The 27,190-nt window shown below is 41.5% G+C and overlaps 1 protein-coding gene across 1 annotated transcript in view; it reads left to right on the top strand.

Annotated features, from left to right (window-relative positions):
• Positions 1–26,783, top strand: part of Dp (transcription factor Dp) — a 47,381-nt gene extending 20,598 nt beyond the window's left edge. Inside the window, 8 exon segments of the mRNA XM_068347105.1 lie at positions 8,403–8,623; positions 8,805–8,973; positions 17,829–18,038; positions 22,413–22,506; positions 22,509–22,535; positions 22,538–22,559; positions 26,358–26,440; positions 26,605–26,783. Coding sequence (XP_068203206.1) covers positions 8,403–8,623; positions 8,805–8,973; positions 17,829–18,038; positions 22,413–22,506; positions 22,509–22,535; positions 22,538–22,559; positions 26,358–26,440; positions 26,605–26,768 — 990 coding nt within the window. The 3' untranslated portion in view covers positions 26,769–26,783.
• Positions 26,784–27,190: the final 407 nt, after the last annotated feature.

Below are 27,190 nucleotides of genomic sequence, written 5' to 3'. Positions count from 1 at the left end.
CAGCTATAGGAGAGAATCCCTGATTGCCACCTTTGCAGTACCAAAACTACTGTGCAAACATATCTACGAGGCTTTGCAGAATTTTGTTAGAGGGGAGGTGCCACATGTTTGCTGTATGCCTGCAGTCTGGAGAAGATAGAAGTAGAGGAATTTCTGTATAGTAATCCTCTTTGCAAATTTCTCATCCCTTAAGTCCTAGTGGACAACCCCCCACCCCCCACCCCAAATAATGCAAAGGCAATGCCACGTCACATCTTGAAAAATGGAAGAAAGGTTTTTGAGCCTTCCTAAATAAAAAAAAACCTCCTTTCACAAGGCTGTGGCCCTTAAGAACAAACAGGAGACTCGAAAGCAACCTGTGAAGAGGCTAGTTCCTTTTTCCCATCCTATCATAAGTTTCCCTTTGAGAGGAACGGGCTGCAAAGCTATTCCGCCCAAGGTGAGGCTCAAACTCTCGTCAGTCAAACTTTGTTTATAGAGCAAGGGGATGCTACTGGAGACCTCCCAAGGGAAACAGGGCTGCTAAGTTGTGTACAGGCAGATCTCATTAATCAGAGGTTTGGGGTCGTATTCATTGTTTTTTGGGAATGTAGGGCCTTTTCTCCATCTCCATAGAGCATAGTCTCAAGAGGTATTGGTTGGTCATGGATGTCAAAACCTCCTCGGTGCTAGATATCAAACCAGAACCATTTAACTCGACTCAGTTTTAAGCAAGATACTGAATAAAGGAATCTTAGAAAAGTGCAGGTGTTTAAAAATTCCAGGGCAGACCATTCATCATACAAAAGAAAGACCCCCAGAGAGAGGAGCTATCCTTGACCTCTCGTTTTAACAAACACATCAGGTGCAACACATTAAAATTACAATACCCCAAGAGTTTGCAGAGATAGTTCTGGTCATAGTTTATTTAGATGACTAAATAATTTAGGCAGAGAAGAAAGAATTATGCCTCAAATACACAAATAAATCTTATAGGTTCTTCAGGGTCTAGGTATCCTGATCAAATTTTGCAGAATCAAGGCTAATTCTAGGAAGGATATTTCAGTGGCTAAGTCATCAATGGAATACAGTATGGTAAAACCTATTGTAAGCCTGAAAAAGGCATCTTGCCAAAGATTTCCAAGCAAAGTCAGATTCTCTTTCAAACGTTTACTAGAGATTTTGGGCCTTCTTTAGTTTGCCTCAATAGTCAAGCCAATGTTGAAGACCAGGTTGAAAGACCTCAGTTGGAAGTGGAGAAGACTGTCACTGAAGGGGCTTCTAGACTGTACGGCTTAATTGCCTGGTCACTGCAAAAGAATTCTCAGGCCATGGATGATACCAAATGCCTTTTCCATGTCGGTCCCATTGGTCCTTCCCTGATTTCTATAATCTGTCATTTAGAGGAAATTATCTCCCCAGCTTTAGCATTTCACAAAAATGTAATGGAAAGGATGTTGGTCTTCCTGATGTTCAAGAGAGACTTCCAAGGATATCCCATATAAAGACAACCAAGTGTCATGATCCTACAGGAGAATTAATCACAGTGACTCTTCCCATAACAAAGTTCCTTGGAGAAAGATGTGTTCCTCTTACCATTACATTTGTTTGGATATCTTTTTAGTGATGGATTCCTTACCTGACAGACTGCCCTGTATACAGAATGGACGTTAGAGCAATGTTCTGTTCAGGAGAGACTCGAGTGAGTTCTGAATCTTGAAATAGACTTGTTGTTTGGAACAAAAGACTCATGCTTCACTATATGTAGCCCTGAATGTGCATTCTCAGGGAGTGGCAAGAGATAAGCTTAATCTGGATTAAAACAAATGGTCATGGATTACGAGGGATGTTTGCAGCCCTCAACTTGACTTATTTGATAAGCTGCCAAAGGTCTTCATCCGAGAGAGAATACAAATCTGTGTATAAAACTGATGACCTTTCTGAGGAATAGGTCACATCTTCAGATAACCCTGACTAATTGGCTTCCTCTTTGTTGTTCCACCTCTTTGAGGAGGAAGCTCCAGCCATCAACTATCTCGTCTTATAAATCGTCAGTGAAAGTACCTCTGCGGGGTTTTGATGTGAATCTAGACTCGGACATTCTTCATCACATACATATACCAAGGCACTTCCCCCAATTTTGGGGGGGGGTAGCCGACATCAACAAAGAAACAAAAACAAAAAGGGGACCTCTACTCTCTACGTTCCTCCCAGCCTAACAAGGGACTCAACCGAGTTCAGCTGGTACTGCTAGGGTGTCACAGCCCACCCTCCCACATTATCCACCACAGATGAAGCTTCATAATGCTGAATCCCCTACTGCTGCTACCTCCGCGGTCATCTAAGGCATCGGAGGCAGCAGCAGGGCCTACCGGAACTGCGTCACAATCGCTCGCCATTCATTCCTATTTCTAGCACGCTCTCTTGCCTCGCTCACATCTATCCTCCTATCACCCAGAGCTTCCTTTACTCCATCCATCCACCCAAACCTTAGCCTTCCTCTCGTACTTCTCCCATCAACTCTTGCATTCATCACCTTCTTTAGCAGACAGCCATTTTCCATTCTCTCAACATGGCCAAACCACCTCAACACATTCATATCCACTCTAGCTGCTAACTCATTTCTTACACCCGTTCTCACCCTCACCACTTCGTTCCTAACCCTATCTACTTGAGATACACCAGCCATACTCCTTAGGCACTTCATCTCAAACACATTCAATTTCTGTCTCTCCATCACTTTCATTCCCCACAACTCCGATCCATACATCACAGTTGGTACAATCACTTTCTCATATAGAACTCTCTTTACATTCATGCCCAACCCTCTATTTTTTACTACTCCCTTAACTACCCTCAACACTTTGCAACCTTCATTCACTCTCTGACGTACATCTGCTTCCACTCCACCATTTGCCGCAACAACAGACCCCAAGTACTTAAACTGATCCACCTCCTCAAGCAACTCTCCATTCAACATGACATTCAACCTTGCACCACCTTCCCTTCTCGTACATCATCTCATAACCTTACTCTTACCCACATTAACTCTCAACTTCCTTCTCTCACACACACTTCTAAATTCTGTCACTAATCGTCCAAGCTTCTCTTCTGTGTCTGCAACCAGTACACTATCATCCGCAAACAAAAACTGATTTACCTCCCATTCATGGTCATTCTCGTCTACCAGTTTTAATCCTCGTCCAAGCACTCGAGCATTCACCTCTCTCACCACTCCAGCAACATACAAGTTAAACAACCACGGCGACATCACACATCCCTGTCTCAGCCCCACTCTCACCGGAAACCAATCACTCACTTCATTTCCTATCCTTACACATGCTTTACTACCTTTGTAGAAACTTTTCACCGCTTGCAACAACCTTCCACCAACTCCATATAACCTCATCACATTCCACATTGCTTCCCTATCAACTCTATCATACGCTTTCTCCAGATCCATAAACGCAACATACACCTCCTTACCTTTTGCTAAATATTTCTTGCATATCTGCCGAACTGTAAAAATCTGATTCATACAACCCCTACCTCTTCTAAAACCACCCTGTATTTCTAAGATTGCATTCTCTGTTTTATCCTTGATCCTATTAATCATTACTCTACCATACACTTTTCCAACTACACTCAACAAACTAATACCTCTTGAATTACAACACTCATGCACATCTCCCTTACCCTTATATAGTGGTACAATACATGCACAAACCCAATCTACTGGTACCATTGACAACACAAAACACATATTAAACAATCTCACCAACCATTCAAGTACAGTCACACCCCCCTCCTTCAACATCTCAGCTCTCACACCATCCATACCAGATGCTTTTCCTACTCTCGTTTCATCTAGTGCTCTCCTCACTTCATCTATTGTAATCTCTCTCTCATTCTCATCTCCCATCACTGGCACCTCAACACCTGCAACAGCAATTATATCTGCCTCCCTATTATCCTCAACATTCAGTAAACTTTCAAAATATTCCGCCCATCTTTTCCTTGCCTCCTCTCCTTTTAACAACTTTCCATTTCCATCTTTCACTGTCTCTTCAATTCTTGAGCCAGCCTTCCTTACTCTCTTCACTTCTTTCCAAAACTTCTTATCTTCATATGAATGACCCAATCCCTGACCCCACCTCAGGTCAGCTGCCCTCTTTGCCTCATGTACCTTGCGCTTTACTTCCACATTTTTCTCTTTATATTTTTCATACTTCTCTATACTATTACTCTGCAGCCATTCTTCAAAAGCCCTATTTTTCTCTACCACTTTTACCTTCACTCCTTCATTCCACCATTCACTGCCCTTCCTCATGCTGCCTCCAACAACCTTCTTTCCACACACATCACTTGCAATCCCAACAAAATTTTCTTTTACTAACTTCCACTCCTCCTCTAAATTGCCAGTTTCTCTTGCTTTAACTTCGTCATATATCATTTTCAACCTTTCCTGATATTTACTTTTTACCCCCGGTTTTATTAGCTCTTCAACCCTCACTACCTCCCTTTTACATCCACCTACTCTATTCCCCCATTCTTTTGCTACAACTAATTTTCCTTCCACCAAAAAAGGATCAGACATACCGTTAGCCATACCCCTAAACACGTGCACGTCTTTCAATCTTCCAAACATTCTTTTAGTTATCAACACATAATCCATTAATGGCCTTTCTACTACTCTTCCATTTGCCACTCTTACCCATGTATACTTATTTTTATCTTTCTTTTTGAAAAAGCTATTACTTATCACCATCTCTTGCTCAACACACATATCTACCAGTCTCTCACCACTCTCATTTTCACCTGGTACGCCATACTTCCCAATGACGCCTTCTACCTCTCCAGCGCCCACTCTAGCATTTAAGTCACCCAGTCCTTCTACACACCTAGTTAATTCATTCCAGAACTCATTCCTCTCTTCTTCACCTTTCTCACTACCTGTCCCATACGCACTGACAAACGCCCAACATTCCCTACCCAATCTAACCCTTACCCACATTAACCTAGATGATATCTCCTTCCATTCCACTACTTTACCTGTCATCCATTCACTCAGCAATAAAGCCACACCCTCTCTCGCTCTTCCCCTTTCAATCCCAGACACACTACCAGACATTTCACCGAACATCACTTCACCCTTTCCTTTTATCTTCGTCTCACACAAGGCCAATACATCCATCCTTCTATTCCTAAACATACTTCCAATTTCACATCTTTTACTCTCTATTGTACTACATCCACGCACATTCAAACACCCCAAAACTAGAGTGCGGGGAGCAGTCATTCTCCCCCCAGCTCCATCTCATTGTCGATGTCTCACAGGATGTTGATACAGGAGAGGAGGTTCGTAGCCCCCTCGTCCCGTCCCTTTTAGTCGCCTCTTACGACACGCAAGGATAACGTTGGCGCTATCATAAGATCACCAAATGTTTTGCTTTGTATAGCCCAGCTCCACCAATACCTGCTGTTTCTTGGTTTCAGTATTGGATGTTCGAGTTTTTGGCTAAATTGAATAATTCCTCCACCTCCTTTAAAGAACTTTTGCAAAAAGCCATATTCTTAATAGCCTTAGCTTCAGGAGCAATAGTCAGTGAACTTGCAACCTTTTAGAGAGACCAGGAGTTCATTATAATTACTGGGTTGTCTTCTATTCCCAACTCCTGACCTAATGCTTTTAGCCAAAAACAAAAAGCTTTTTTCGGAGACAGTGTCCGCTTTACATTTAGGTTCTGAGACTCCGGAATTTGTAACTTCAGTCTGGTGTCTACTCTATAACAATGCCAAGAAGGTAGTTTGTTTCAAAATGCCTGTTAACTTTTATTTCCGCTGACCAGCAAGCCCCTTTCAACAGGGACTGTCTGTAAATATATTTTTGGGACACCTCAAAATCCATGATGTGAGAAAAATGTAGCTGCTTAAAAGCTTTCTTTGCTAATATTCAGTTTCAGAGCTTTATGCGTTGGTCTGGGCATAAGGTGTTCATTAATCACTACCTGAAATAAATCCAAGCAGTACAACATTCATGTGTTGTATATTACTTGCCTGGTTTGGGCCTCTGCAGGGGAAACTTGAAGAAAAGAACCATTTCAGTCAGGTCCTTCAGCAGAAGCGTGCTGACAGGTATCCCGTGTTCCATTGTTCCATGGAGTCATACTTTAAAGGTTTAAGCTGCTCATGAATGGCAAAGGTAAGAGACAGGTGACATTATCCTATCAAGCAGGACAATGCTCTAGAGACTGACCATATGTACATGTGATCAGCACCCAAGTCCCCCCTCCACCCAAGCTAGGACCAAGGAGTGCCAGGCAATGGCTGCTGATGACTCGGCAGATAGACTTATAGGGTCCCCCAGACTGACCATCTTTAGCTCACAGGGATGGAGAGGTTGCAGCGATCAAAGGAACTAATGAGTTTGAGCGGGACTTGAACCCCATTCTGGCGATCACCAGGCAAGGACGTTACCAACAGCCCAACACAACCCCTATGAGGTGAGATGACATGCGAGTTTTTCTCTTTCTTTATACAAACGTGTAGTTTTTGTACGTCGCTGCTTGGTGCTGTGTGATGGACTCCAGGACCCTCCCCCTCTTCCTATCCTTGTGTGCAGGGGAGCGAGGCCGTGGGTTCTCCCCTGTAAATGGTAGATGCCGATGAGGCACAAGTTGATGTACAGGTACAGTGGTCCGCAGCAGCATCAGTTGTCTATGGGATGATAACATAATGATGTCACCCATAGCAGACAGTTTACAGCTTTTTGGAGGTTCTGTCCAGTTCAAGAGTGCCTTAATTTGAAAATGTCCTATGCACACTTGGTCTATGCTTTGCTTGTTGATACACTGACCCTAGAAAAGGGAGGAGAATATTTCTTTTATTTGTTTTATTGGATTCCTGTTCTGGTCTCAAGCAGGAAAATCTGTGAAGACCACACAGCACCTAGTGTAAAGTAATTTCTTTTTTCAAAACTACTTATATTTTTTTTATAATTTATCATTTTTATAAATTTAAGCTTTAATAAGCCCTCCAGTTTAAACATTCTTAAACACTTTATAAAACAAAAGTACTTCTTTTTTAGACGTCCTTACATATACATAAAAACTTACCAGAAAGATATATTAACTTGATTAATGAATATGATTAGCTGTACATTACTGAAGTGTGATGATGATGAGGCAAATGTACTGTATAGCACAGCAAAGTGCATTGCAGATCTGAAAGCACCCTTTCAGCAGGCACTTTGTTAGGGGTGCAATAATTTTGGTGTCATCCTTTAGCGAAGTACAATAACTTGTGTTTCCTCTGACCAAGTAGTACCTGTTTCAATTTTTTGCACGTGAGGAACTTGATAATGCTGCCTTTTTTTATGCCTGAAAATATTCTTTAAACTTTCATGGCTCTGTCAATTTCATTTCTGAATTGCAACGCACAAATAGTCTGCGGGTCCCAATGTTCGGCCATTGTGTACAGTTCTTTTAGGGTTTTTGCTACCATTAGAAGGCGTTCAAGTATTAGTCAGACTTAATCTTCTTTCCCTGGATCCTCATGCTCGGCCCTACTTGTTGACTCTGTCATATCTGGCAGATCTTCATCTGTTAACAGATCCGAGCAGATCTCCATTAGGTTGGGCCTCAATTAGGTCATTTACATCACCGAGTCAAATCTCTGAAGTCATTATCTCGAGCCATATTGCCAGCCTCACTGCCTAATCTGATGCCGACCACTTATGGCAAAAATTTCTACCAGTAAGCATTGTGATGTTTTTCATCTGTATGGTTTTCAGGATATTTTTTAGAATAGTTGCACACCAGTAGAGTACTCTTGCAAAAAGTTATCATCCAAATCCATAGACTCGAACGTGTGTTGGTGGGAGCATCGCATAAAGTGTTTCGTGAAAGAATGAAAGACCCTTTAATCCGTGGACTGAATCCATGATGTCGTGTTCATCAGGAAGAATTCTACCTGTACACTCTTGTAATAAAGGTTGATTGCATGGCCTCCAGCACTTTAAAATCAAAGCCTATTTTTGGCAAGATAAAGCTTGACTCCAAGGATGAAGCATTGGTGAAACCAATCTGATGTCAGTGCTTTTGTTGTCCATGCCTTTTAGTTATGCATCCAATGCACTGGCAGCAGTGTATTTTTTATGCATAAGTTATGAATACCATTTCATTGGATTAGTTTTGATGCTTTTTGAATTTTATGTATGAGGGGGTCCCATTGGTTATTTTTATATTTGTTCTACTATTTGTATATAGTGTTTGAGGAAAATGGTAGTGGAACTTATAATATACTGTACATTTAGGTGTATTTCTTGTCCCTTGTTACTTGCAGAGGATTTTAGAATAGTGATTACTTGTCATAGATATGTACAATACTGTTATTAATTATTCAATAATTTCTTTGGTGATAAGGTACAACAGCATCATCAGCAATCCCAGCAACACCACCACCATCAACATCAACAACAGACGTCCCAGCAACACCACCATCAACAGCAGCAGACTCAGCAGCAAACACAGCACAACCATCATCATAGTGCAACACCTCCAAAAAGTCTTATAACAACTCCCATTTTAGATCACAGTGGAGCTCGAAAGAGACACGAATTTGATTTTGAATATGGAGTTGAAAGGTATTGTTCTTAATTTTTTCTGTTATTCATGCCTTATTTTGTTATTTATTTTTAAATATACAATAGTAATAAGTCTCCCGAATTGCTTAACTTTTATGGATGTACAGTTCAAAAGTACAGTAGTAGTATGTAGTTAATCCAATGTTATGCAATAATTATCTTATATATTTTCATTTTTCAGTAAAAGGAGAAAAACTGAAAAAGGAGGAAAAGGGCTAAGACATTTCTCCATGAAGGTTTGTGAAAAAGTGAAAGCCAAGGGAACGACAACATATAACGAAGTTGCTGACGAGTTAGTGTCCGAGTTTACTGATCCTACGAGATGTGCTTCGCCTTCTGATGGTGCCAATGTAAGTGTAGTGTAAAATGTTACTGTATAGGGTTTACACTGAATATTTGTATCACTTTTGAAAGGACTTACATTTGCATGACTAGCTTCAAGTGTTACATTCTCTGTTAGGATCTTGATACTTGGTGAGTAGTAATGCTTTAGATATTTCCTAATCTAAAGTATCCCACAAACTATTTTGAAAGGAGTTTTGTATGCATATTAGTGTTTATAAATATTTGGTGAATTTTTAGTCACTGAAATCATATGAAAGTTAGAATTCGGTTTATAATTAGAATTTGTTCCCACACGGAGTACTTACCTCGAACTACTTTCTTAGGAGGATCTGGGATCTCCTCATTACCGACCAAGAATTTTGCGTAGTTCCCCCTCTCTCCGTTACCTTGTTGGGGCGCTTTGGGGCTGAAGGATTCTCGCCCTGGGGCGACCCGGGTCAGCGCGTGAGACTCCGCTGTTAGGATCGTCAGTAAGTGTCTGGTCACGGCGTAGATAACGTCTCGCCGCGCGCTCTCACTTATCCCGTCCGATCTTGTGTACCAAGTGTTCCTTTGTGTTCTCATCCCTTGTGTCCCACGTATTTCCTTTGTGTTCCTTATTATCCCTTGTACACCACAAGTTCTCGTTGTGTTCTTCACTTTTCCCATGTGTTCTTGTGTTGCTTGCGTGTTCGTTTTCCATCATTATTGAATCCCAGCGTCGTTGTCCCGGGCCCCAAACGGGTGAGTCTTGCGGAGCCTGGCTCTCTAGGCCAGAGGTCGACCCGCACACGTTGTGCTCCTCGTGTCGGGGGAATGAGTGCTCCCTACCTCCACGTGTCCGGAGTGCGAGTCCTGGCCTGAACTGCAGTGGACCTTGTTCGCCAAGAAAAAGAAGAAGGCGTCCAAGAGATCTCCTAAGAAGACGGGCCTTACCTCGCCGCGAACGTCGCCCTTAGCGCCTTCGAAGAGAGGTTCTTCTTCACCTTCCCCTACCCAGAGTAGGGGAAGAGGTAAGTCCGTTGCGGGGAAACGGCCCATTGCCGTTCCCCATGAGTCTGATGTCGGGGGGAGTGTTGTGAGGGGGCCTACGCAGACGAAGGGGGGTCTGCTAGTGTGGCGGAAGTGTGTGTGGTAGACGAAGGCCTGGTGCCCGCAGGACCCATCTCGAGTGAAGACCCGGTGTGGGGGAAGCCCGAAACAGCGCCTACCCCCACATCGTGGCAGTGCTTTTCAGGTTCAGCGGGTTCCGGGGGTGGTCGGGATAAAGAAAGACGGCCCACGTGTTCTTCAGACCCCGACTCTATCGTGTGGACAGCGCCTAGGACGCCCTTCAGGTCCCCCATGAGGTTAGAAGAAGAGTTCGAGGGATGGTTTGCTTCTCGACCCACTATCCGCTCACCCCCGGCGCCCTCGGCTACGCTTCCGCCAGACTTCATGGAGCCCCCTACCCCGGTATCCAGACCAAGGACTCCCAGAAGACTTGTGATTGAGACGGACGACTTGGACAGCTACTCCTCCTACGGTTCTTTCTCATCGGTAAGTTCTAGCGACCGGGATTCCAGGAGGAAGAGGAAGAGGTCCAGAAGGAGGAGACCTAGCTCCCACACCAGCATGGCCAAGAAGAGGTCGAAGTCCTCGAGGAGGAAATATAGGAGGAGTAGTTCCTCGAGGAAGAGGTATATCACAGTGGTTCGTCACCGTCGTGAGTCGAGCAAGACGGCTGCCGCTCCAGTGCCTGCCTCGGTGGCTGCTGGAGTCGCTTCCGTACCTTTGCACTGTGTATCTTCGGCCCCGGCTGCTTGTCAGGTGCGGCCGTTGGCACACTTCCAGTTGCCCCTTCCAAGCAAGGCAGCGGTTCCGCCCGCGCGACTGGCCCTTCCGCGGGTGGGACCCAGCGGCTCAGCTCCCAGACATTCGTCGCAGCGGCTCCGGCCAAGTTACGGAGCGCGCCGCTGCCGCGACCATCAACCAGCGCCATCCGGTTTCCCCCGGTACGGGGTAGACCCATAACGGCTACCCCCGCCCCGGCGCGGCTCTACCCGCAGTGAAGGCACCTGTTCCATCAACCCGCCAGGAGGGGAGGGATGCCTCCGCTCCCACGGATCCCTCCGTGTTCGATGAAGCTTCCGACACGGAGGGGCAGATAGTGGAAGACCTGTTGGGCACAGGAGAGTGCTCTCCGGACGAGGTCTCATCCTACCGGAAAGTGCTGGCCCTTATCCGACACCACCATAGGCTGGACGAGCCTCAGCCAGCGTCGGAACAAGCTTGGTTGTCAGGTCTGGGCAGGATGGTGGATAAACCTGTCGACAGCTCCACAAGTATTCACGAGGGTGTTCACCCTGGTTTCAGTCTGGGCACACAAACAGGGCATCAGGCTGATCAGTACCTCGACGACAGGTTGCTGCTTTTAGCCTTAGAGGCAGACTTAAAGAATCAAGGCGCCCTTCTGCTGCAGTCCTGCGAGAAGTCCCAGTTAGTCCCCACCACCAGGATGACGTACCTGGGGATGGTCCTAGACTCCCAGCTGACGAGAGCCTTCCCTTCCCAGGACAGGCTGGACAACCTAGACCAGGTGATTCGCCCGTTTCTAGCTGGCACCCCAGTGAGAGCCAAGGATTGGCAGAGACTAGTGGGCCACCTGGTCTCCTTGGAGAAGTTGGTCCCTTAAGGCAGGCTCAAGCTAAGACCAATCCAGTGGAACCTGAAGGATCTCTGGTCAGTGGAGGAGTCCCCGCAGAAGATCGTCAAGGTGTCCCTGTCTTCCAAAGACACGCTCCTCTGGTGGTCCGACAGGAGACACACGCTGAAGGGAATCCCGTTCGCCTCCGCTCCTCCGGAGATGCTGTTCTTCACAGACGTATCGAAGGAGGGGTGGGGAGCCCATCTCCTTGAAGAAACAGCAGAGGGGAAATGGTCAGTGGAGGAAAAGACCCAGCACATCAATCTTCTAGAGCTCATGGCAGTACAAAAGGCACTAGCCACATTCGCCCGTCTCTTTCGGGGAAACACGGTGGCACTTATGTGCTACAACGCCACGGTGGTGGCGTACATCAAGAAGCAGGGAGGCCTAAGGTCGAGGGAGCTGTGCGACCTCACGGCTCAGATCCTGGAATTGACCAAAAGGAACCACATTCGGTTAACAGCCAGGTTCATTCCGGGAAAGAGAAATGTCCTGGCAGACGGACTCAGCAGGACGGGTCAGAATGGTCTTCACCCGCAGGTGGCACAACAAGTTCTCTAGCGTTGGGGCTCCCCGGTGATAAACCTGTTCGCCACAAGACTCAACGCACAGCTTCCCGTATTCTGCTCCCCGGTACCGGATCCAACAGCAGCGTTCGATGACGCCTTCCAGCACTCGTGGGACGGCCTCGACGTGTACGCTTTTCCCCCCTTCGGGATCATCAGGCAGGTACTCAACAGGCTAAGACAATTAGTTCCACAAAGATGACTTTGGTAGCGCCCTGGTGGCCGGAGAGGGAATGGTTCGCGGACCTTCAGGACCTGTCCACCCTTCTTCCGTGGCCCCTTCCGGCAAGAGAAGACCTACTAAGTCAGCCTCACTTCCAAAGGCTACACGAAAACCCCCAGAGCCTGAGGCTACACGCGTGGAGGTTATCAAGCGCCTGCTAAGGAAGGAAGGTTTCTCGGATAAGACTGCTGCCAGGATGTCGGGTTATCTCCGAAAGTCCTCGTGTGTGGTGTACCAGGCGAAATGGGCCACGTTTGTTAAATGGTGTACCACTCGGAATCTGCGGCCCTTGGACTCATCGGTCCACAATATTGCAGACTTCCTAGTTCATCTGAGGGACGACTTGGGAGTCTCCATCCCAGCCATCAAAGGAGTCCGCGCGGCACTGGGCCAGGTTTTCCAACTCAAGGGCATCAACCTAGGAACCACATCTCCATGCTTATCAGGAGTTTTGAACAGTCTTGTGACCCCCGCTCCTCAAGGATTCCCCAGTCGGATGTAGCCAAGGTCCTCAGGGCTCTCTCGAGACCCCCCTTCGAGCCTCTTAAAGACATCCTGGACAAGGACCTCACCCTCAAGGCTGTATTCTTGCTAGCCCTTGCCTCAGTTAAACGGGTGAGTGAACTCCACGGGTTTTCCTTCGAAGTCTCACACTCGAAGGGGTGGAAGGATATGTCATTTAGGTTCTTACCAGAATTCGTGGCAAAGACCCAGAACCCAGCAATTGCGGACCCTAGGTTTGAGGAATTCTCTATTCCAGCAATTCCGCGCTCGGACAACCCAGAAGACCTGCTTTTGTGCCCCGTGAGGACGATCAGGAAATACTTCAGTAGGACATCCAAACTCAGGCCAGCTATCAAGAGTTTGTTCGTATCGACAGGCCCAGTCAAGAAGGCAGTTTCTAAGAATACTATTTCTTTCTGGCTCAGTCAGCTTATCAAAAGGGCATACGAGGGTGATGGATCCAAGGTCCCTGGGACCTCGAGACCCCATGACATTAGGGGCCTTAGTACATCTTTGGCCTTTGACACAAACATGGCAGTGGGGCAAATCTTGCGTGCGGGTACTTGGGCCAGATAATCCACCTTTACAGCGCATTACCTGAAGGATTGTACAAGGAAGTCCCTGGATGCCTTCTCCATTGGGCCTGTAATTTCAGCTATGCAGCAAGTTTAGTAGTTTGGGCCCCTGGTAGCCGTGGGAAGTAATCGCAAGCGACACAGTTTCCTCCTTACTCCCCCCTTTTCCTTGCCACCCTCTCCCTTGTCCCATCCTTTTTCCCTCCTTCCATGTGAGAGATGGAGGTCGAGGGACACCATGTCTGGATTATAATTAAAGGTGAGTTGTACATAAGGTAGACTTTTGCGTGCTTTCCCCTGCTCTCCTACCTCTCCCTGGGCAGTCTAGACCTAACCTCCTATCTAGGTCTTGTTCCCCGGGATGTTACGAGATATTCCGGTCTGAAAGCCACTCCCTCCTCCTAAGGTATAAGTCTCCTAAGAAAGTAGTTCGAGGTAAGTACTCAGTGTTGAGGTAAGTACTCAGTGTTGGAACAAATCACAAATTTTAAGTAATTTGTATTTTTCCTAACAGTACTTACCTCGAACTACTTTCGGGTTATGGCCCACCCATCCTGCCCCGAGTATCTTACAGGAGTTAGAGGAGGTCTTAAACATACACTTACTGATGATCCTAACAGGGCAGTCTCGCGCGCTGACCCCGGGTCGCCCCAGGGCGAGTATCCTTCCGCCCCAGAGCGCCCCAACAAGGTAATGGAGAGAGGGGGGGAACTATGCAAAATTCTTGGTCGGTAATGAGGAGATCTCAGATCCTCTTAAGAAAGTAGTTTGAGGTAAGTACTGCTAGGAAAAATACAAATTACTTAAAATTTGTGATTTTACTCCTATTACAATCCCTGGCTATTGACTCTTGACCACTCCTCTACGTCCTTGCATAGTAAGGCCTTCAGCACCGCCTCCATCCCACATCCCTCACAACCATCTTGTAAGCAACACTTCTACCGCCACCTTTATCCAGTACCCCTTTCAACCTTCCATTCTTAACAGGCCCTGATCCAACTACTCATGTAGTAATAATAGTATTAATAGCAACAATAATAATAATGATTAAAGAAACTTAGGTTCCTTGGATTGGGAGGTTGTTGGTATGGGTCAATAGGGTAAAGGTAAAGAGAATATCCAAACTATTACTCAAATGTCTGAATCTAATAAGATTTGGCATCATAACTCAATTCAGACAGGACGGGTAGATATTGTAATGAGAGATCATGTGGTGATACTGCTCTTACCGACTGTTGGTGTGCAATGCCATAACCAACCAAACCAATACGGTACTTATATCTTGCCACAGTTGAACACACAGGGTATAGATTTGGAATTTCAGACCTCGTTTGCATGTCGCTGCTTCTTTTTCAAGGCGAGATGTGTAATATCAGATGTTTTTTGTCTTTAAACCTTAACATTTCTAATCCTCTCATGTGAAATTTGGATGGGGTAGTTTTTTTTATAGCATTTCAGTTGGAACCATCAGAAATATTTACTTTACTAAAGCAGTTGAAACATTTTTTGCATGTGAAGATTTCTTAGTTGATAGTTTTCTGGAATGAAAATTATTGAGTTTAAATAACTGCATTATTTCTGCATTCCAATGCTCCAAGGGGTGTTATCAGGTGACAATGAGGATAATTATCTGTGTCCAGTTATGGCATTATAATGATAATTATAATAAGAGGCTCCACCATGAATCTCATCTGTTGAGTACTTATACCTCCATCCTCTAAATTGAAATATGTTTTGCTTCTTAAAGAACATAATTGATGCTCTTAAGTAGACGAATCATGTATGCCTCTAATAAAAGGCAAAGATTTTGGTATTGAATCTGTAGCTATTCTTTTGAATACTGTTCCTTTTGATCTATAGAGGTAGCAGCCAGCAGGATATAATTTGAAATAAAGTGATGTGCCGTAATTTGTTTAAGGGAAATTTTTTGGGGGGTTTAGTTTTTAGTGGGTGTAAAATTCCTTGGTTGGGGAATATAATTTTAGCATGTTAGCCCTTTTCTATTGTGTTTGTTAGGTTATCCTTGGCATCTGTATTACCAGGTATCTCTCCGTCAATCATATGCAGAGAGATTGTACAAAACCTTCAAAAGAACCATCTATGCAAATGAATTAATGGCTATTTTCATCAAATTAGGTATATTACAATGGTATTTCCTAAAATATTTTGAATAAGATATCTTAGGTTTCAAGTAACTCTGAAATGAGCATAGAGATCTCACCATCCTCCATGAAAATTGAAGTATTAAACAAACAAAAACAAAAAGAATGTTAGTTGTAAACTGGTGAAACCTTTCTTAGAGGAATATTGGAACAGTTTTCATGGGAAGACTTCAAGCAAGGAGTCTTCCAGCAAAAGAAAAAGAACTTGACCTCTGAATAAGAATAAAAACAGGCAAGGAATGTGCATCCTGAGGCATGAGTATTGGTGAACAGCTCCTGTAGCAAAAAAAAAAAAAAAAAAGATTTTTTTAACATCATTTGGTAATAGAAGTAAGTCACACCTCATGAACGAGGGACTGTGTTTCTAATATGAGCACTTAAGGCAAGCACATCTTAACCCCTGCTCTACAAGGCCCCGGATCCACTACTCAAGCTAATGTAAGATATTTGTCACCATTGGATATACTTGCTCACTTACTCTATAATAACCTATGTTTATTTCTTATTGCTTATTGCAGAATAAATTTTTCAAAAATTTGCCTTATTTTTTATTCTATTTCATGCCGAACAACTAAAATAATTTTTCACTCGAGGTGATTATGAAATAATTTTTCAGAAGTTTGTTTTATATAATTTTCTTTAAAGTAGTGGTAAAGCACTGGTCTTATGTGTAAAAAGGAAACTCTATGTTCATTGAAGTGACTGTTATTCCGTAATTATTCCACGATAAATATCCGTTGAAAGATATAAAACTACTCATCAGTAATAATGGCCTTTTTGTTGTACAGAAATGTAATGCAAATATCCATTTGTTTCCTTTTAGTCCATGAGGTGGGTCAATCGGGTACCACAAGAGGGGGGGCACTTTCTACCATGCATTTTGTATTAGGTACATATTCTTAGTTTTCATTTCTGTATTATAACCATGTTACTTGTAGCTTTGTACAGTATTTACAAAATATGATTAAATACTGGTATCTCACGTCAGGATTTTCCTCCCGTATTGGACTCTGTTTTGTAGATCTGAACCTCCTAAAGCCTTATAACATGCATTGATATATCATAAAACTACATTTCTATTTGGGGATGTCCAGCTCTATCCAAAGAAAAGCCATCAGAGGCCCATCCAGAAGAATGGAATCACATTCGCGATTCACATGAACTGATTTCGGCCATTCTGACCTAGAAAAGTGCTTTTGTTGGTGGATCATTTTCCCATGAAAATGAGATGTTTTTATGCATAATAACTGTGAATAATATCTTTTGATCACCAAAAACTATTACAGTGATGCTTCACAACACAAAATTAATTGGTTCCGTATTGGCTTTCGTATCTTGATTTTTTTTTGTCCGAGTTTTTCCTATTAAGATTTTGTGGCAGCTTTTTGCAATAATTGAGTAAGTCAAGTTAGCTAGCTTTTCTGCCTTTTCCATCATTTTCTTTTGTTTTTTAAATACATTTCTTTTCCCTTCTATCTCTATTCCTAAGTATATTATGCTTTCTGTTATTTTAATACCCTGTATTTCTTCCGGTTTTTCTTTCATATTATATATAAGTATATGACTTATTTTTGTTTATTGCTAACCCACATTCTTTACATACTTCTATTAATATTCTTATGTTTGTTTCAGCATCTACTATACTTTTGGCCACAATTAGGTTAATTCTGATATTAGATTTTAATAAATATTTTATCCAATAACTTTATTTCCTTATCCACTCTTGCATTTTAAGTGGATGTTCTTGTCATTAATAAAGACTGGAGGAACACATGTGTGTAGTCATTGTGATGTTTATAAGCTAACCAATACATTGGATACACAATAAGGAAATTGTAGGTGAAAATGGTAAGAGACAGTAAATCTGCTGCTGTTTGGATATATTATGATTCATGGGGTTGTTACATGCCTTGGTTACCTTCGAAGGAATGTGGGGTAGATAAATATTTTGTATTATTTATACATATTGAACATGGAAAATGGAGAAGAATATCCAAACAATAGGAATTTTTTTTATATTCTTGTACATGAAAGAAATTATAGGGAGCATAAAATTATGGGTAAAATATTTATTTTTTATTTTTAAAGAATACTATTGTGGAATTTCAGCTCCTCATCAAGTTGTTTAATGTTTATGAAGGGTTTATTTTATGTTTCTGTTACAGTATGACCAAAAGAACATCAGACGGCGTGTTTATGATGCACTGAATGTTTTAATGGCAATGAACATTATTAGCAAAGAGAAGAAGGAAATCAGATGGCTGGGGCTTCCTACCAATTCTGCCCAGGAATGTCGGAAATTAGAGCAGGAAAAACACAAAAGAGTGGAACGAATTAAACTTAAAACACAACAGTTGCAAGATCTCATATTACAAGTAAGTTTTTGGAATCTTTTCAATGTTGGTGTGAAAGACATTGATCATCTCATAAAGGAAATCAATATATATATATATATATATATATATATATATATATATATATATATACACACACACATAATTTTATACATATACATACATACATACAAACCTTGACCTTCCTTGTGCATTTCTCCCATCAACTCCTGCATTCACCACTGTCTTCAGCAGACTACCAATTTCCATCCCTCTGTACATGCCAAAGCACCTCCGCACATTCGTATCCACTCTAACTGCTAATTCATTCCTCACACCCGTTCTCACTCTTACTTCTTTGTTCCTAATCGTATCAAACCTAGATACACTAACCATATTCCTCGGTACTTCATCTCAAACACACCATTTTTGTCTCCGTCTGTTTTATTCCCCATAATTCTGATTCATTACATCACAATTTATATAATCAATTTTTCATACAGAACTCAATTATATTCATTCCTAATCCTCTATTCTTTATCACTCCCATCACTGGCACCAAACAATTTACATCTTCCATCCACTCTCTGATGTACATCTGCTTCCACTCCACCATTTGCAGCAACAACAGAACTCATACTTGAACTGTTCGACTAAAAGTAACTTTATTCAACTAGACATTCATTCTAGCACCACCCTCACTTATGCACTGCACAATCCCACTTCTACCCATATCTACTTGGAACTTCCTTCTCTTACATACCCTGCCGAGCTCTCGCTAATGGAAACAGCTTCTCCTCCAAGTTGGCAACCAATACAATATGATCTGCAACAGCAACACAGCAACTGATTCATCTCCCACTCATGCTCAGTCCTATCTATCGGTTTCAATTCTTGACCAAGTACTCGAGCATTCACCTCTCTTGCAGCTCCATCAACAAACAAATTGAACCACTGTGGCATCATCACACATTCCTGTTTCTGTCCAACTCTCACTGGAAACCACTCGCTCACTCGCTTCATTTCCGGTCCTAACACACGCTTTACAGTACAGCCTTTGTCTAAAATCTGCACTGATTGCAACAACCTTCCCACCAATGCCATATTATCTCATCACATTTCACATCTCATCCCTATCAACTCTACTGTAAGCCTTCTCCATATCCATAAATGCAAAATATATCGTCTTAGCTTTTGGTAAATATTTTTTGCATATCTGAATAACTATTAAAGCCTGATCTATACATCCATTACCACTTTTAAAGCCATCCTACGCCTCTTACCTGTTAAGCGTCCCCCCTGGACCAGGTTGCCGCTAACGTACCGTCACGCTTTTTTTGCCCTGAGCAGTCATTTCACTAATAATCTTTCAAAGTTAATATCATTTCTTTATGCTTATAATTCGTATTTATAGTTAAAAGTAGGGATATTAATTAAATGGTAGAGTAAAAAAACAATACTACTATTTCATTTCAAATGGCTACATAATACTGAATATTCTAATGGGTTCTTTTTATCTTCAATCGTAAATCTTACACCTGGATAGGCAACAAAAGCAAAGGGATAAGTCTCTCTCTCCTCTCTCATCTCTCTCTCTCTCTCTCTCTCTCCCTCTCTCTCTCTCTCTCTCTCACTCTCTCTCTCACTCGTGTGTTTCCTTTCCTATATACTTTTGTGAAATCTCGTCCAATCATTTGGTAATGAGAAGTCATTTTCGCTTTTGGTATCGAAAGAAATAACCTTCCTCTTTAGACCGTTCATTACAAAAAGAACAACAAACAATCACTTTCGCATGAACGCCCAAAGCGCACTGATAGGAAACCAGTTTTCTAACATCAAGCTACCTTCAGAAAAATAGTTGCCAGACATCATATAAGTTTCTATTTACAGCCCCCATATGCTGAGAGTGTTGCCAAGTGGTGATCCAATACTTACTATACGAGTAAACGTAATATCACGAGACTGACGGCTTGAAAAAGGCAATTAGTCATGAACGGAATATGCAGTTGAAGGCGGTACCTAGTAGATCGTGGTGAACGGTTTATCACGTGGGTGACGCTTAACAGGTTAAAATTGTATCCTCTGTTTTATCCTTAATCCTATTGATTAACACTATCATAAACTTTTCCAACTACATTCAATAAACAGAGAATTATAATACTTGTGCACATTCCTTTACCTTTGTATAGTGGAACGATACATACACCCAGTCCACTGGCACCATTGACAACATAGAACATATATTAAACAATCTCACCAACCATTTCAGCACTTAAACCTTCCTTAACATCTCTTCTCCCATGCACCTCAATACCTGCAGCAGCAATTATATCTGCCTTCCTGTTATCTTCCAAAATATTCTATGCCAGCCTATACCTGCCATTTTTCTTAGCTGGTCAATCTTTCTTCCCCTGCATCGTTAGCAATCTCTAGAGACCATTCTGTTATTAATGTCCATCTTTTATATGTCATTATAATTATATATCCTTCCTATGTCCATACTTTTTTGTACATGTTAGGATATTCTGTAATTTAGTTACTTCTCTTATCCATGTTCTTTTTTTTCTGTGTTTTTCCCAGCATTATTCTTTCCTTAGCTCTTCCAAGTTGTTCTTAGCCTTACTAAGCCTCCAAGGCTTAGTAAGGCTTCAAATTTCTGATCCATAAGTTGATACTGGTGGACCATCTGATTAAATACTTATTTTTTTTTTTTTTTTTTAAGAGAAAGTGGCATTTTACTTTAAATAATCACAATATTGTTTAGCAAAAGCTATCCATCCCATGATTTGCCTTCTTTTAATTTGGTCTTGTGTCCTAGGGAAACCTTATCTGTCCTCAGTATGCATATTCATTAACATTATTTTTTTCTCTGCATTTCATTGATCATTATCTTTGTTTTACTCATATTTATTTTCAGTCCTACATAACATATTCATGAAGTTAATTGAAAAATAATTTTCTGTGTATTGGGGGATATGTAGGTCTGTATGTATGTGTGTATGGATGGATGGATGTATATGTATGTGTGTGTATATATATATATATATTATATATTTATATATCTATACATATATATATATATATATATATTGTATGTATGTATTTATATATATTGACATGTATATGAATTATAGCATAGATAAGAAAGGTTTAATGGCACGCTGGCATTTACAATATGAGGTGCATAATTCTTAACCAAGAAACCACATGTCATGGGCCTGCTTTAAGAATTTCTTAAATTTATGAAGCTTGCAGATCCGCCTGCATATAAATGCATTGCATTTATACATTCTTTCCTATGTTTAGATTATCAAAGCTTTCTTTTATACAACTGACTGTGATGTTTCCTTCTAATAAGTATTGTAATTAGAATGAACCAATTTCTTTGTACATGGCCAATTAGTAGTGTGAATTTGATTCTTAACTCTGACGAACAATACAGGGTTATCTTCACCATATCGCTCGCTTTTCTTATGTTGTTCAGTTCTCTTTTCAAGTGCTTTAACTTTTCAACAAATAGAATTTTTCACAAGAATTTCATGGGATATGATATACACATCCTTTGGTACTGACAGGAGAATTCTTTGAGAGCTGATTTCATTGTGTTATTGCTCTTAACCCTTTTACTTCAGGCTAATTGGAACTTTCCAACCCTTAACCCCCAGGGGTTAATTTTTCTAGCACATTTTGCAGTATATATTTTTTAAATTGCTCTAACAGCCTTAATTTTCATCATAGAGAGGTCAGGTTGGTCTCATTCTCTTGGAAAATGCCTGAAGTTTCTCAAAAAATTATCAAATATGCAAAAGAAAAATGTAAATAGCAGTTTTTTGCAAGGATGTACCGGTACGCCCATGGGGGTAAAGGGATGAGTTTTGTGAAACGTACCAGTACGTCCTTTGGGTGTAAAAGGGTTAAATGCTACATTAGGTTTGAAATAAAACAGTATGGGAATTTCTTAAAAGTATGTTTGCATTATAGTGTTTAAATTTTCTCCAAGTGCATCATCTAATAAAATTTTGGGATACAATACTTTTAATTTTTTGCTTATAATCCTAATCTCATTTATTTCATTATCAATGTATTCTGAGATGCAAATTTGCAGTGCTCTTAGAAATATAAAGTGAATACAGATTTCTTTACTTCATTACTTGAATTTGGGTAGAAATGCACATACGTGAATATTTTGCTTGTTTTTCTTTATTTACTGAACTTTAATGATTCATTACAATAGTTTATTCAGCAATCCAAAAGATAAGCTACAATTATTTTCTAATTCTATAAGAATATAGCTTGAAAGTATTCAATTTTTTGGAAATTCTTATTGTAAGTTTATTAGTTGATTTTTAAATGTTTTGGCAAGTTTAAATTTTTTTAATTATCTTTTAATATCTTAATTCTATTTTGTCTCAACAGCAAATTGCATTTAGAAATCTGGTAGAACGTAACAGGGTTGAAGAACGTGTAAATGGAGCCCCATCGCCTAATTCTGCTATTCAGCTGCCATTTATTATGTGAATACAAGCAAGAAAACAGTGATTGATGTGCAATTTCTAATGACAAGTAAGCACTTTGCATGGTTTTTTCCTTTCATAAAGATCTTGCTACCATAACTTTTACAAACTATTTTCCAAAGTAGAATAGTTCATTTCATGTATGGTTACAAATCAAAGTATAGATAATTTGTGTTTATTCCTATATGAGTATAAACCTTTGTCATTTACTAACCATTATTATCAGATTGAAGAATTGTTGTGGGTCGGGCATCCTGGTATGGTTGCTTCATGGACCCACCATGAGCTTAGGTGGGTTGATGCTAGCGGCTATGTGCCCACTCATCTTTTGGTCGCAATGACGATCAGTCATCCGTTACTGACCTTCTTCGGTGCTTTGTGTTATTCCTTTCTCTTTACTTAATATGAGTGCAAAACTAGTTGTAATGCAAACCTGACCAGGCCTTGAAGGTTGTCATTTTGGCAACTCCATGGGCTGAGTTGACCGTAGACCCTCATCTTGTATGTCCTACGTGTAGAGGACATAGATATGACTTGAATTTGCCTTGTGATTTTTGACGGGAGTGGGTTTGCTCACAATGTGAGAAGTTCAGTAGTCGTAGGAAATAAGTGGGATCGTTCACTTTCGACAGTTCCAGCCTCGGAAAAGGGCAAGAAGCTGAAGACTTCTTTATCTGGTCCTGAACTTCCCTTGTCTGATCCTTTGTTATCAGAATTCCCAAAATTTCCAGTAATAAAGGATAACTACCTAAGATGTTGGTGATTTCTGAGCGTCATTCTACCACATCCATAGACCCGAATAGCATACTGATGAAACTGGTAGACCTCAATGAGCCCTCAAGTGCGCTCTCAGTCTCTCTAGTGATTGCCTATCAAGTTCTGTAAGTACTGTACACAAGATCCCTGTCTTTTTATGGTGGCAGTAGTATGGTACGTAAGGACCACTTTAAACATTCTCGTGAGTGGCGCTTTGTGAAGGCCACTTCCCCATTCTTCATTGTTTCTGGGCATGTGTTGTGTGGGCAATATCTACCTAAGAGGATGGAAATAGGCATTCTGATAAGTTTGCCAAAGGAGACCATCACAGGTGAGGTCATCGTCTCCCAGGCTACTGAGTTCCGGTAAATAAGTATCACTCTCTGGAATCTGTCAATGTTAAGGGAGCCAGCTGGTCCTGTGTTGTCAGTGGTTAGCTATTCGGAGATTCCAAAGGGGACAAATGATACACATAGATGCTTTATCAGACTGTGTGCTCCTGAGTGAGATCTAGATACTGTGGGCCAGAGTATCTGTCCACCAGGACCAGGTATTCAGTGTTGTTGTGGAGGAATTAGTCACAGCAAACCATCTGGAATGGACAATTTGGTAGAATGATGTCACTTGGTGGTTGCATTGCATTGTATTTGGCGATCCTGTGACATTGAACACATTCTTCCTTTACTCTGCTAATGTCAGTTGAGATACCTGACCAGAACACTGAGTCTGCAGCCCGTTGACATATGGAATTTACTCCCTGGAGGGCGGCATACAGGGAGGGCCAGGATGCTTCTCCTGAGGGAAGTAGGTATGACAATTCTGTGTCCCATCAGGATGGTACTATTAAGACGAGAGGCTTTTTGCGTAGCGATGAAAGCTGCAAAGGGCTGATGGGAGATTCTGGCACCTTGACAGCATACCAATTTGCAAAATGTCTGCAATCTGAAGATGTCACCTCCCTGACCATTTTCCACGTGACCATGTTGGAGAATGTGTAGTGTGAGGAATGCTGCAGCATGTTCAGGGTTGTCTTCTGCCAGATCCACAACATCCATGACATCAAGGACAGAGGGTTGACCAGAAGGCAAGCTGTCCTGGCAGGTTTCTTCTTCCATTGTTGTTGCGGGATATCATGACACTGCATCCGGTCCTTTATTCTTCAAACTGGATACTTGCACTAAGTTGAACTGGTATGCTAATGTTTTCTCTTTCAGGTTAAGAAGTATTCTGTTATTGACCAGTGAGATAGCTGTTGTTAAGAATCCTGAGTTTTAATTATCCTTGGCTATTATGAGGTCGGCACACCCAAGGATGTAGCATTTCGTTTGGTGACGTGCGTAAGCCATTGCAAGGTCTTCTCCCTCAATGGGCTCATAACGACTCAGCTGGAGTTGTACTCCTTACCAAACAGTTTCCAACCATCAGGGCAGCATGATGGGCTCTTGGCCGTGGAGAGACAATACTTCTGCCTCAAAAGGAATCCAACCCCATCAACAGAACAGTTGATTTGTAGACATGTATTATGAGATGGATTGAATAGTCTAACATAGTCCTTCATTTCTGACACAATGGCTTCCTTCGACTGTTCAAACGGCTTGTTAAGTTCCTCAGTCCAGGTGAACTTTGTTGATGGTTTGAGGTGTCTAAAAGGTCTTATTTGTTTGGTCACAGTGAATGCATATGCTCCTTTGTTAACCAGTCCAAACCATGCTCTTGCTCCAGGTATGTCATTGGGTGTTGGGAAATTAGAAGAGTTTTAAAATTTTGAACTTTGTTTGACATTTGGGGCTCTCTCACTGTCAGCCCGGCAAACTCCACTGAATCCTGGGCGAACTGAAATGTTTCCCGGCTTGAGTGTGATGCCATCTCATGCAGTTCAAGCCACTCACAGGTTTGGAAGAAAGATGCCTCCTCCTCCTACGCCTACTGATGCAAAGGGCCTCGGTTAGATTTTGCCAGTCTTCTCTATCTTGAGCTTTAAATCAATACTTCTCCATTCATCATCATCTACTTCACACTACATAGTCCTCAGCCATATAGGCCTAGGTCTTCCAACTCTTCTAGTGCCTTTGCGTCAGTAGGCATAGGAGGAGGAGGTGATGATGATGTGGAGATTTATAATACTTGAAAGTCATACAGTTGGTCCTCCTTTATTGTGGGTTCTTTCTTTGTGGGTTCGGTTTTACGGGACCAAGAACAACGCAATACCTATTGCATAAAAATTCTCATAATCGTGATAAAATTCACGCTGCGCGATGGTTTCAAATAGCCCGTGCTCCTTTACATTGGGAGTGCTGCGCCCCACTACCTATCTCTCCACCCAGCTGGTCCTACCAGCTGGTCCTAGCTTTCTCTGTACAGTGTATATCCATTACTGTGGTAAAAAATTACCACTATATATGAATTAAACCGGATTTTGATTAAACTGGTCGCGCTTAACTGAATCCAATAATAATGCATGTAACAAAAATTTGTTTGAGAAAGTCTTTTATGATTTTGGTTATGAATGTATTTTGAAGTTTTAATTCTTTCGTTCTACCTTGTTTCAAGTATTATTTGCCTTTCTGGTCTTAGTCTGCAGAATTATATGTTAATGTGTTGGCCAAGAACTGGCGGTCTATTAAAATTCTCATTCGTGACTTAGATAACTTTATATCATCTTTTGCATTTAGATCTTCCAGACAGTACCTTCCTGCATGTAATTCTATGTGTGCTGTAAATACTGCACAGTATTCTAGAAATTTTATTCCTGTTATGAACAGATTGTGGAATATCTTCCTAATCAGGAAGTAGAATCATTAGAACCTCAGAAGTTTAAACTTCCAGGAAATGTTTTTATGTTGAACAGGCTGACATAAGTGTCTTTTTAGTTTATATATGGCAAATCTATTTCAACATTGTTCCCGATCTGGAAATATTTTATATCATTCATTACTTCTCATGTAGTTTATTTCTTTTCATCGCTTGGCTATTTTTCCGTGGTGGAGTCATTTGGGCTTATTTGCATCCTGCTTTTCCAACTAGGGTTGTAGCTTTGATGATGATAATATATGTTTTTGCTTTACACTAATTTTTTTTTTGGCATTTTCAGAACAGAGTATCTTTTCAACTTTGACGATACTTTTGAAATCCACGATGATATAGAGGTATTAAAACGAATGGGAATGGCTCTAGGTATGTTTAGACTGGTGTCATTGAGTTTTGTTCATAGCTTATCCTGGTAGATGATTTAATGTTGAAATTTGTGAAATATTCTTTATGTAAAGTGAAGAAAATTTGATGTCAGCATGCAGGATACAATGAATTCTGTATTATGAGCATTTTCATATGATTTCCAGGTTTAGAGAGGGCACAGTGTACCCAGTCTGATCTTGAAAGAGCGAAGTCAATGGTGCCAAAGGCTTTAGAAGGCTATGTTGCAGGTAAGGGATATCTTACGTTATATTTCACCGTTTTAAAACTACTAAAATCGTATGTCAAAACAGAGTACTGTAGTGGATGACATATTTGCTGATTTTCCTAGTACTGGAAGTATATGTTAGCTATTTCCAGCTAATTCTCTCAGATTTGATGAGTGATTAAATCATTAACCGAGTCAGTTTATACCCAGCTACATTTCCCCCAAGAAGAACCAGATGATCTTTCAATTCTTTAAATCTGGCCTTTGTTTTTGCCACATTGAAATGTAGGTCCATTAGGCATTCACATCCAATAAAGTCATTTTGTCTCAACATTGAAGATTTGCCTTGCCATGTCATTTCCCTCAAAAATTATCATGTGTAGTACTTGATTACTTCCGCATCAGTACGTACTGCCTCACCACTTATCTTTGACGCTAGGAAATTTATGACAGTTTATAAATTGCTGAAAGCTGCCATTCCTTGCTAAAAAAGGTAGAATAATCATAATGTTTCTCCAGGCCAC

The sequence above is a fragment of the Palaemon carinicauda genome, chromosome 2, assembly GCF_036898095.1.
Source record: "Palaemon carinicauda isolate YSFRI2023 chromosome 2, ASM3689809v2, whole genome shotgun sequence".
Classification (NCBI taxonomy): Eukaryota; Metazoa; Arthropoda; class Malacostraca; order Decapoda; family Palaemonidae; genus Palaemon; species Palaemon carinicauda.
Note: the sequence above shows the minus strand (reverse complement) of the source record. Positions and strands in the feature narration are given on the sequence as shown.